The 11,974-nt window shown below is 40.7% G+C and overlaps 2 protein-coding genes across 3 annotated transcripts in view; one reads left to right on the forward strand and one right to left on the reverse strand.

Annotated features, from left to right (window-relative positions):
* Positions 1-302: 302 nt before the first annotated feature.
* LOC118415211 (E3 ubiquitin-protein ligase Midline-1-like) lies at positions 303-8,251 on the reverse strand. 2 transcript variants are annotated; one of them, XM_035819608.1, is made up of 10 exons: positions 7,584-8,251; positions 6,934-7,029; positions 6,158-6,235; positions 5,287-5,465; positions 4,672-4,790; positions 4,404-4,478; positions 4,074-4,182; positions 3,086-3,217; positions 1,879-2,024; positions 303-1,159 (listed from the first exon to the last, which is right to left on the reverse strand). In XM_035819608.1, the coding sequence occupies exons 1-10, from the start codon at positions 8,211-8,213 to the stop codon at positions 945-947; spliced, it is 1,779 nt and encodes a 592-aa protein (XP_035675501.1). In that variant the 5' UTR covers positions 8,214-8,251; the 3' UTR covers positions 303-944. The 2 variants fall into 2 exon arrangements, with proteins under 2 accessions (XP_035675501.1, XP_035675502.1); XM_035819609.1 differs by lacking the exons at positions 303-1,159; positions 1,879-2,024 and adding an exon at positions 2,038-2,297.
* LOC118415215 (quinone oxidoreductase-like protein 2 homolog) overlaps positions 8,097-11,974 on the forward strand; it is a gene marked incomplete in the record, with an annotated part of 8,843 nt that continues 4,965 nt past the window's right edge. The window contains 7 exon segments of the mRNA XM_035819612.1: positions 8,097-8,254; positions 8,470-8,529; positions 8,892-9,045; positions 10,369-10,465; positions 10,733-10,791; positions 11,060-11,128; positions 11,927-11,973. Coding sequence (XP_035675505.1) covers positions 8,474-8,529; positions 8,892-9,045; positions 10,369-10,465; positions 10,733-10,791; positions 11,060-11,128; positions 11,927-11,973 — 482 coding nt within the window.

Raw genomic sequence — 11,974 nt, forward strand, 5'->3', positions numbered from 1 at the left:
AGATTTTTGTTTTGTGCAACTACTAACAGGAAAGAAAGGAACAACAGAGGATGTATAAAGGTACATAGCGGCAGTTAATTGTGCCGTGTTTCGTTCGACTGGTATAGTGCACCCCCTTCCAACCACGCGCCTGTTCTCCGTGCAATTCCGCGGTGTGTTCCAATTGCGATATTATGTTTTTAGCAGGACTAGAGTAACTGGTAACATGTAACTGGAGAAAATGACGCGTTGATCATTTGCCAAATTAGCATTGCTTGAGAAATTGCAGTAAACCGACCGGTATTATGCCAATGGATGTTACACCATACACTGTGTAAAGTTAGAGTAAAGCCTTCACCAACGTATATACACTCCTAAATGAATGAAGAACAAAATTTAATTTACTTTCCCTATTTCCACACAAAGGAAATGTGAAACAATAACACACATCACAGTATTCAAGAGGTATATGCATACATATGTCAACAACACAAACTTTCTGTCCTTTTCTTCATGCTGTACATACAGCCTTGTTTGAATATAAATATCTAGATCTGTATGTTCTGAAACAGCTCAATCGTTTGTCCATATATCTAATGCCTTTGAATTAATCCTCAAATAAACTTTTAAATTAGTGATGTAATGAAATCTGTAGATTCACATCAAAACACATCAACATGTTTCAAAGTGGTTTGCCTTGAAGGTAGCAAAAACACACAATGTGTTACACATAGAGTCATGATCAATGCAAACATAGGCAAACTTTTACAGGTTTAGACCTCATGATTATCATTTCCATACAGACTTCTGGTTTGCCTTTGTGTACAAGTGGAACTCAAATTGAATGGCTGACTATCTCGTCTGGAAAATTATTTGGCAAATCCTCTGGTAGTTATTTCAACAACCCAAGGAGTTTTGTAGAGACTTAAGACAATGACACATATCAATCAATCATTTTGTTATCATCAATAGAACTCCTCCTCTGATGACCCACTGTCCTCCGGCCTTGTGCCTGTTACGGAGTAGTACACTTCCGTCATCAGCCTCTCGAAGGCATCGTCCACATTCTTAACATCTGCTGCCGAGGTCTCAAAGAAGTGCAGGGAGCTCTGTTTGGCGAAGTCCCTGGCTTCTCTGATGGGCACTGTTCTGATGTGGGACAGGTCACACTTGTTCCCAACTGGGATGAAGGAAAAGATACAATATAGATAAATCTTCACCACTTATTCCAGCTCCTATGACCACCACATCTGTATCTACCACTTCCTTCTTCCCTCCAGTTTCAAAACTACCATTGATTGTTCATTCTTTATTTAAGGCGCCAATTGCCCCATAGTAAAACAAAAACATACATAACTGTTACAGCAATGTGAATATATAAATATGTACAACATTTAAGAAAACAGAGAAACATCTATCTATATATTCCATCTTTGAAAATGTCTATGAAAATGTCTTTGAAAACATCCATGAAAAATCTTTGGAATAGAACATTTAAAATCAGTGGTGTTGTTAAAGTTTTAATCTGCTGACACAATGTCACAACAGTTTCTACTGACAAACTAACATAGGATAACACAGTATATAAATGACGTAACTAGGTTTTTGAAAATATCCGTGAAAAAAAATGGAGTTCTAAAGAATTGTTAAAAAATCTATTTCATTATATTCAGTTTTACCTGACTGACAGCTATCGCTATGTCTGGTGAGGCCAGAGGTTTAGTAGAAGAGTAGAGTAATTTTGCTATAAAAATTATGTATCATCCATACATCATCTGTACATTTACATAAGGTCAGCTATCAAGACTGGCTGAAGACTGCCAGAGGACCTATGGGACTGGTGATGATAATATGATATAAACTAATTTACAACAGAAAGCGTATACGTCAAGTCATTACCTAACATGACCACAATGCCCTGATCATCAGCATCTTCCTGTAGCTCCTTGAGTCTGTTCTGAGCATGCTCAAACGTTCCATGTCTGGTGATGTCATACACCAGGAAGGCCCCCACCGCTCCTCTACAGCAGGCACTGATGATGGGCCTACAGGACACAACAGTACAGGTTAGGCTACAAGATGTCATACACCAGGAAGGCCCCCACCGCTCCCCTACAGCAGGCACTGATGATGGGCCTACAGGACACAACAGTACAGGTTAGGCTACAAGATGTCATACACCAGGAAGGCCCCCACCGCTCCCCTACAGCAGGCACTGATGATGGGCCTACAGGACACAACAGTACAGGTTAGGCTACAAGATGTCATACACCAGGAAGGCCCCCACCGCTCCCCTACAGCAGGCACTGATGATGGGCCTACAGGACACAACAGTACAGGTTAGGCTACAAGATGTCATACACCAGGAAGGCCCCCACAGCTCCTCTACAACAGGCACTGATGATGGGCCTACAGGAGAGGGGAGATAACTACTGATTAATAACCTTTGACAAAGGACGTCCCTGTAGCTCAATTGGTAGCAGCCTCACAGTTATTGAGTGAAGCTCCTAGTTACATTTACTCTGCAACTGCTTCAATCCTGGGTTGGGCATCTCGGTTGGGGCTGCACCTGTCTTTTGGAGGGGATGTAAAATGTGCTCCCGTGTTCCAGGAAGTGTCTCAAGCATGTTAAGGGGAAAGTGCTAGCTACCCCTCCATGTGAAAGCATGCTCTGCTATTGAAACAGTAAGGAAACTTGCTTCCCTACATGTACACGTATTGGCCACCAGGGCTAGGCACTACAAAGGCTTGAAGAAACGAACAAATATTTAATAGGTTTCCAAGGATTGGTAGAAGAAAGCCATTCGGAGTTCCAGTGCATTCTTCATTCTGTGACTTAGACTATTTGCAACTGAAAACCAAACAAAATCAGATTGTTCATGGTCAAATTCCTCTCACATGGCAGAAATCACTGCACCACAGAAATACAAACTGTACGTGAACATAAAAAAATAAAACTGCACACGAAACAAAACAGCCAATCTTAATGTCAGGAGTTACAGGTATAATGAAAAAGATAATTGTAGACAGAGGTTTATGATTTTGATCAAGTTATTGATTCCTACACAATTGAGAGTACATGTCCAGTAACAGCTGTGTAACTAACCTGTATCTGTCATCCCCTGCAGTGTCCCAGATCTGAGCCTTGATGGTTTTCCCTTCTATCTTCATGGTCTTAGTGGCAAACTCTATCCCAATGGTGGGCTTACTACCTGAGTCATACCTGCTAAATGCAAACCTGGGTGGGAAGAACAACTGCATCATTTAAGATATAACAATATAACATACACATGTATGTGCAAAGGTATGCACACATAAAGGAGACATTACAAAAACTACATACATGCATGCTAACATAATGTATCTCTACTATTTCTTGTTTACAAGTAAAGCTCATTTGATGCAAAATTGGCTTTCACTGTTAGTATGAGATTCATAGAATTCCAACTACAACAATATTTTAAACTAATGTACATTCATTCACATTGCGCATGATGTCACATTACGTATGGATCTTTGGGGTAAACCCTTTAGTTTATTGAGAAACTGATTTTCAAGTGAACTAGGGCTGGGAACCGGTACAGAAAATTCAGGTCCAGGTCCAGTTCAGGTCCATAGGATCAGGTCCAGGTCCGGACCTGAACCTGGACCTGATTCAGTATGACTCATACCAATGGCCCATTTCACTACAAAGAAATCTGTTGGGTGGAGTATTAGACTTACACTGGCATTTTAAAATCCTACAACGCTATTTGCAACTGTGGAATTGGCTGTAAAATTTAGTAGAAGTTATTATAAACTCTACTCTACTTCACTCTTGTTATTTTCTTCCACCTACAAGTGAATGCCTGATAAAATAATCTGTTAATTTTCTAATCGGTCCAATATCCGGTCCACCTAATTTTTTCAGGTCCGGTTTTTCTGGACCGGTTCAATAAGAAAAAAACGGTTTTGTACCGGTTCGTTGTACCGATACCCAGCCCTAAAGTGAACTCTACACAAACTCATATAGGGTTATGTAGATACAGGTTTTAGAATCTAAGAACAGACATAGAAAGCTTTCTACAAATTTGGCTAAAAAAAGATTTAGTTACCTTGAGAGAAGATTACTCTTGCCAACCCCAGAGTCTCCCACTATGACTATCTTGAAGGTGTGATCAGGCTCTGGGGGTGCTGGGCTCTCATAGTCAGCTGTCTCCGATTCTGTTCATAGAAAATATAACATTACCAATTGCCATATAATGTAAATTTTGTACATGTACCATGAATTTATTATACAAGCAGTTTCTATGCGTAGAAGTCCACTAGACACAAGTTCAGGATCATCAGAATCTTGTTCTTCACATTCTATCAATGTACATGTACTATCATTTACACCTAGAGCAGTACATGTATATCCAGAATATCACATTGGTACAAGTCACCTGCAGGTTGCTCCGGACTCTCTACAGCTGAGTTGTCCCACTCAAGTCCTACTGCCTCATCCTCGGGCATTTCTCCTGGAAAAATGATTATCATTTACATAGGATACAGATTATAATCAGGAAGAGAAGCGATCCCTCGTCTACAGAAACTCTAATCAGGATAATGGTAGAGTGATTCTGACAGCTTACAATCTCTATCGTGACATATGGATATGAAATTTCAATGTGTAACAGTTACAGATTAAAACACAGAAGTCCCCATCCATACCTTCCATGAAGTCCAGCGAGTCCAACACCTCCCTGACCTCCCCCAGGTCCACATTGACAGGGCGGAAGTGTTCAGTGATTCCAGCGTGCAGGGGGTCTGGGGAGGCCACGTCAAGGATCCTGGCAAGTGGTAATATAGGAACATATTATAACTGTGACTACTTACATGTAAGTAACATACTTCCCAATTAAGATGTAAATGACAGCTACCAGCAAAATGTGAATTAGATGAGGCTAAAAAATCATCCCCACACTACACATGGTGGTGTTGATGGCAGCGCCTATCTCTGATTGGAAGCCCTTGGGCCACACAGCTTTATGCAATGACTACAACAGGGGGTTACTCCACTGGTAGTGGTGTGTGTTTGACTACCATACTCTTTCCCAAATGCCGAGCGCTAAGCAGAGAAAGCAGAATGTACTAAACTACATAATATAGCAAAATCTTAGGCAGTCTTTGGACGGGAGACCTGGCACATCCCCGTCTTGTAATTAGCCAGCGAAAGGGCGGTATAACCCCGTCGTGTGTAAACATGTGCGAACATGTGTGATCACGTCGACCGATGATGATGATGATGAGTCTTTGGTATGACTTGGCCGGGAATCAAACAATTACCTTCCATTGACAGCTGCTGCTGTCTGTAAGAAGCAGGCGGGGTCCTTCTCCTTCAGAACCATGCCTCCCAGCGCCACCACACCTATCCCATGGTCCATCTTCTCCTGGTAACGCTCGATGTGCGACTTCAGCACTGACAGCTTCTCGTTACGCTCGTGGTCGATCGTGTCCCCAAGGACCTGCAACACGGAAAAACTTAAGAACTGAGAAACCAAAGACAAATAGCCTGAAGAAATCCTTCACATATACAGTGTGCAAAATACCCACTTGCACACTTACACATTGCAACCACTTTTTGCTTGGTGCAACTTACTTCTAAACTCAGGTTGCACAGGGTGCAACTTAGATTTTGAGCCTCAGACCTCGATTTTGTTGTCAATTTACTAATAGAAGGAATCAACCGGACCGAGGCAGCTCTGTTTCATATCAGCCAAACATGTCAGTAATTGCAGATTTCTTGGCAGATGGACATTTTTAATAGTGAATTGTATGTGGTGCAACTTGAAATTCAGTTGTGCAACCTAGTTTTTGCCCCAGGTTGCACACTGTGCAACCCGGATCAGAAAAGTATTTTGTACTCAGCATATAAAGCAACATCCGAACTAGCACATGTGTTACAAACTGTGAGTACATCCAAGATGTTTAGACAACAGCTAGTGAAACACATGCAAAACCCAGCTAGTGGCACATGAGGGACTTGATAACTTTGATAAGGCACATGCGTTTTTTTTAATGATTTTTGAATGACATGTTATATGCTGTGTATGTCGTGTGTCCAAGTGTTATGTGGAATTATTACTCCTGGAGGAGTAGATGTTGCGGTGGTAAGCTGTCAACAACTAAAGGAGTAAATAAACAATAAACAATAAACCTGCTTCTTCTTCTGTAGTGTAGAGATGAGCGAGTCGAGTTCCACGAACAGGGACGACTTGTGACGGGAGGCGTTCTCCTGTAAATCAATGGAAAACGGATCAATTAGCTTCTAAATGAGGATATAATGCAATTATGTTATCATTAGCTGAAATAATGACATCTGATGGTTGTAATACAGTGTTCTACAGTCTTGTTGTTCTGCCATTAATTCTTTTATCGAAAAATAAAACGTATCTGCATTATTACCTTCGACAGTAAGTTGTGGCTGTGTATGGATTGTTCTTTGTAGAAAAAAAAAGCAGTTTAACTTGAAGGCCTGACACGTGATATTCTATCATGGGCCATCTGTCCTTTTTTTCTTAATTATTTACAGTTATGTTACTTAAGATATGTTGCTTCATTTGGGACTTACTTCAATGCCAATGATATGTTTTTAACACAATTACATAGTATATACCATGCTTATGTGCAACATCCCTACATAACATAGTCAATGTATCTGGCTCTTGACTGGTGGCAAGTTTATTGCATTTAAAGAAACTGATGAAGGTTTGAATATTCACAGGTTAGTGATTGCATAGCTTAGCCAAGGAGATACGTAATCCTGACTGCCTATCACAATTATCAATTTAGGCAATAAGAGGATGGCAATTAGTGGTTTGACCAATGAGAAAGTGGCTGCATGTCCATGAAATATTTTCATTGCTATTTTGTTGCTCTTCATTATGACAAAGGTGGGATAGGCTATATGACTACAGTATTGCCAATACCTACACAGACAAGCTGGTACATGGCCTGTAGCAGTTGTATTCCCTTCTCATAATCTGTGATCCTCCAGGCCAGGTTCTCTACACTGGTCCTCAGGATATCCTGTTGGGCAGGGAACAATGTTTCCTAATGATAGTGCAGCAGCAAATCAAAGTAACAAGATTCTACAACAGTTTTGGCACATAAAAATACATCTATCATTACAAGCTTGTCAATACGAGCAAATACTGTGTTGATTACCCTAGTATAAATAGACATGATTAGATACACTAGATTGGCTATTTGGCACACCAAGTTTAAACTTTAATTTAGGACGCATATATGATGACGAGAAACAAAAACTACAGTCCTTTTACCTAATCATATACTTACTGGTGCACAAGCAGTGCCTTGGGACCTCCAAACACCAATTGACAAAAGAAGGAATGTATTGCCAAAGGGTAGTCATACCGGTTTAGAGACTGATAGTGATAACGTTAGAGATAAACTTTCCTAACGACCATATTACTTTTCAAAGTGTTCTGAATCTTTTAATGTCACGTGAAATTAGTATTGGCAAATTCATCAATGGATACCTCTTGCAATTAATACAACATAGAATAATAAATGAAAATTTTAATATTTTTAGAGTTTGTACATTAAAAATACCATGTTACCTTCATTTCCTGGTACATCTCGGGCAGTTCTACCACAGGGTGGGCGGAGTGCCTGCCGTCCGACTCCGTACACCGCGGACAGATGATGGTCTCATCCGACACGCAGTACAGACTCAGCTTCTCCTCGCCGTGGTCCTGACACTTCGGCGTCTTCGGTACCGTCACTGTCAGCGGGTCTACAAGACGGTGCTTCACGAAGGCTTTTCTCGAGTGCACCGCCGTGAGACATTTGTCACAGAAGGAGAGCTCGCATGTGACGCAAGTTTTCACCGCGTCTGCTGCCGGGCTTTTCTCGCAGACTTCGCAGGCAAGGTTGCCGTCAGAAGAGCGAGCTGTAGCGGCTTCGGTACCTTTAACTCTTTCGATGATATTTTGGAGGGTAAGGTTTGGGCACAAGCAACGCAAACCCCTGTCGTCTAAAAACACGGCGTTTTTACACTCGGGGCAACTGAAACATCGGTCGGTTTCTTCGGATGATTCGGGGTTAGCAGGGGTTTTGGATGTACCGGAGGAAGCTAGGAGGTTGTAGGCACACTTGCAGCATACGCTGTGTCCACAGGGAAGGAGAAGCGGCGAGGAAAACAGATTGTTGCAGTACGGACAGGAAAGCTCCCGCTCAAGCGCCTCCATTTTGGAAGTTGATGTGTCAGCTGTCGGGTCAAAAGTTGCTCGTAAGTCAAAACGGCGAGGGGGTGTATAATAAAAATAGTGATAGAGAAAAATTCATTTTATCGTAAATATGGAACATAAACTTCCAAATTTATTGAAAAGATGGTCTGAGATGTACGTTTACTTATTATACGTAAAGTGGAATGAATGATTATATATACTGTTTGATATAAAAACTGTTTCACCCATTGTCCCCGAATGGTACCGTCCACTGTAGCAACATGGCCGCCTTGCAAAGAAGTTTTTCGGCAGCACGGTCACAAGTTTGTGTTCTGAGGTTTGTGCACGATTACTCGTTTGTGTTTTTCTTTGGAAAATAGTGGAAACGTTTGTATCCATAGATTGTATAGGTTTTATCGGCCACTTGTACCTTAAAAAAAGTGTCAACTTGTTCTAGCATGTGTGGCACCACGCCCCCCTCCCACATGAACTTGCCTTTTTTTTGCCAAAATAACAAATCGCTGTAACGTTATACTTTCGTGCAACTGTTTGCAAATCAGCAGCACGCAGGCTCGATTAACATAAACACAGAATTGGCTGCTTACCCTACTACATGCATGTAGATGCCGGTGTGGTGAATTCCTTTGAAACCAAATTATGGTCATCCTATGGTTCCTTTTCTTTTTCCTATCGATCCAGGTCCTGGCAAAGTTGCAAGCAGTACAGAGGCCAAAGATGGGTTAAACCACTCAACCTACAGCAGAGGGGGTACAGGGCAGCAGTCTGCCACAAGATCAAGGCTCCAATGGAAGTGGGGGATCTTCCGTCGGTAGAGAAAATTCCCAAAGGCATGGTAGGTCTTCCCGCCTCTACTAGCCTGGAGTCCAGCCTTGTTCACTTTTATTTAATAGTCCATGGGCCATGGCCAGAGGGGTTTTTGGTACCACCAAGAGGGACAAGTGCTACCATTGATTTGTTTAATTAGCAGGAACCAAAGTTTATTTTAACTAATTTAAGCTATGATAACCAGCTGTCATGCCCAGCTTTCGTACTGTAATCACGTGACCAAGTGACGTCATCAAAATTGGCCTGGCCGTTTGGTCCTTTATTGAAAAGGATGGGATGAATATATAAAATATCAATAATTTCCAGTAAAAATTGGTTTACAGGTGAAACATACTACAGGAATTACAAAGTATCAATTTTTTTGTGGGTTTTTACATCTTTAGGAAGTTATGAGTCTTTAAAGGGGCATTCCACTCCACACGGGAGTGTTATTTTCTGATGGATACTAATTTTAGGAAGAAATAAATGCATACTACTTCACATTATACGATAAAGTACCCAGTTGATTCACGTGCCCCAAAAGTATTCAGTCTTCTACTAAACTCCCCAAGTACCCTCTAATTCAATTAATCCTATGGCTGAATACAATGCAAAACTTTTAGGTAAGGTTGCAAGACTAATGTCAGGTTCGCTAAGAAATCTCGTCTTGTTATTGTATTCTTTGCTATCTTATGAGTAATTTGCCTTCTTGGTGTGCTTAGCGAACCTCGTTTATTCCGAAAATATGCACGATAAACAAAGTGTCTATGCATATTGAGAATGCATGGGTAGGGTCTGTATGGGTTTAGTGAGTGTCCTATTGTTTTACAAAACACACATCGCGCAATTAATCCCAAGGTGAATTCCACAAAATTTGGCTGATTATGTATTCATTGACACATTATCTGTTGGAAAACACCACCCCTTCTGGAGTGGAATGCCCCTTTAAAGGCTGATTTTTACTTTAGTCTGCTCCCGAAGGTTGGCGGGTAGCGACCTTTGGGAGCAGACTAAAGCGAACAAGGCTGGACTCTAAGCTAGCCTCTACTGTTTTGGCGTTATAATATTTAATATATTCCATAATTCAACAGTTTGTTTTTAGAAGCACCTGTATTTATACAATGAGGAAAGTCTGATAAGGAACTCTGTATCTCTACTGAAGGTGTCAACATGCTGCTGTTTAAACCCACCAATGTGATCCTCTGGGGATTCAAATGATATAGATATAGTAGTAGTCGGAAAAATTAATCGGGCGCTGTTCTTACGACTACTACTACATTTTTTTGTATATCTGCGCGACTCGACCTCTGCTTGGAGAGTAACTATGATGTCATCTATTGTGATGTTACAGGTGAAAGTTGCAGTCCACAGTACTGGTATCAACTTTGCAGACATCCTAATGGTGGCAGGTGCATATCAGGAGAGACCTGAACTGCCATTTGTACCAGGTAAATCATTGCAATACAAGAATCCTCTTATTACACATCCTTGACAAGTTGTCTTCAAAAGGCATACTCAATCCTTTTCTCTCCGGATACTTGATACATTTTACTTTTCTTTTTTTTTACACATGTGAACAGTTAATGGTAATATACTATGTGGAATTTTGACAGCAGTCAAGACAGTCTAGATATTAAACCTTCAACGACAGTCAACACATTTACTTGATTGTCGTTTTTATCATGCCATTAGTCAAATATGTTCTTTGCTTGCAGGGTTTGAAATGGCTGGAGAAGTCATGGCAGTTGGAGAGGGTGTGACAGCTTTTAAGGAGGTGTGAGCAAGTCTGTGATTGATCCCATATCATATATATATATATATGTGTATATATAATATATATATACATATAAACACACATAGTGCTAGCTAGTAGAAACTACAAAACACTTCTTATTAAGGATGTGTTAATCTATGGTAGACAGGACAATGAAACTCCCAGTATTAGGTTCTTTACAGTGCTCAGAAATACTCAGTAGTGCTGATGTCTCTCTACGTTAACGTATTATTATTATTATTATTTATTGTTTTCCACATGTTTTCAGGGACACCGAGTGGTGGGACTCCTCCAGCCACCTGGCAGCTATGCTGAAGAATGCCTGGCTAATGAAAAGGTATGAAACATTCGTCGTACTCACGTATAACTTCATGTGCCATGTCATATTGTATGTCAACAAACATTAAGTTTGCAAAGTGATATGGAGAGAGACACTGTGATCCACGTATGATCAATCTTAAAATCAGTCTTCACAAACATGCAAATGTGCCTTATTCTGAGGTAATACTGTATCTACTTTTTCAGCTCTCTTTGATACTGGTTTGTCTTTGGGTAATACAAAGAATGCAATGCTGCTGATGTTTGAATATATACATGCACACTAGTCTCTAGCACCAGACTCCAAGTTAGGAATAAAAGCCTAGTAAGAGTTGATTGGCCTAGGAGAGAACTGGCCGGCCGCAAATAAAAGACTGACTGAGATCCCACTGCAACTTATTTGTCCCTATTGGCCAAATTCTTCTCTTTTGTCATCCAGCTGACACGTCTGCTTGGAGACTACATGTACACATGCTTCAAAACATTTGACACAATGTACAGCATCCTAACTATTTTGTATCATGTTTATCATCTCTGTACCTTGTATCATGTTTATCATCTCTGTACCCTGTATCGTGTTTATCATCTCTGTACCCTGTATCGTGTTTATCATCTCTGTACCTTGTATCATGTTTATCATCTCTGTACCTTGTATCATGTTTATCATCTCTGTACCTTGTATCATGTTTATCATCTGTGTACCTTGTATCATGTTTATCATCTCTGTACCTTGTATCATGTTTATCATCTCTGTACCTTGTATCATGTTTATCATCTCTGTACCTTGTATCATGTTTATCATCTCTGTACCATGTAGATGCTGTTCCACCTGCCTGACTCAGTGACGTACACAACAGCAGCTGCG

Source organism: Branchiostoma floridae, chromosome 5, assembly GCF_000003815.2.
Source record: "Branchiostoma floridae strain S238N-H82 chromosome 5, Bfl_VNyyK, whole genome shotgun sequence".
Lineage (NCBI taxonomy): Eukaryota > Metazoa > Chordata > Leptocardii > Amphioxiformes > Branchiostomatidae > Branchiostoma > Branchiostoma floridae.

Excerpts from the sequence above, each read along its gene's own strand:
- LOC118415211 (XM_035819608.1), bottom strand. The coding sequence starts at position 8,213 with ATGGAGGCGCTTGAGCGGGAGCTTTCCTGTCCGTACTGCAACAATCTG. Across the intron at positions 5,466-6,157 it reads CACTACAGAAGAAGAAGCAG|GTCCTTGGGGACACGATCGA; the intron begins GTTTATTGTTTA and ends TCCGTGTTGCAG. Across the intron at positions 4,479-4,671 it reads CTCGCTGGACTTCATGGAAG|GAGAAATGCCCGAGGATGAG; the intron begins GTATGGATGGGG and ends TCATTTTTCCAG.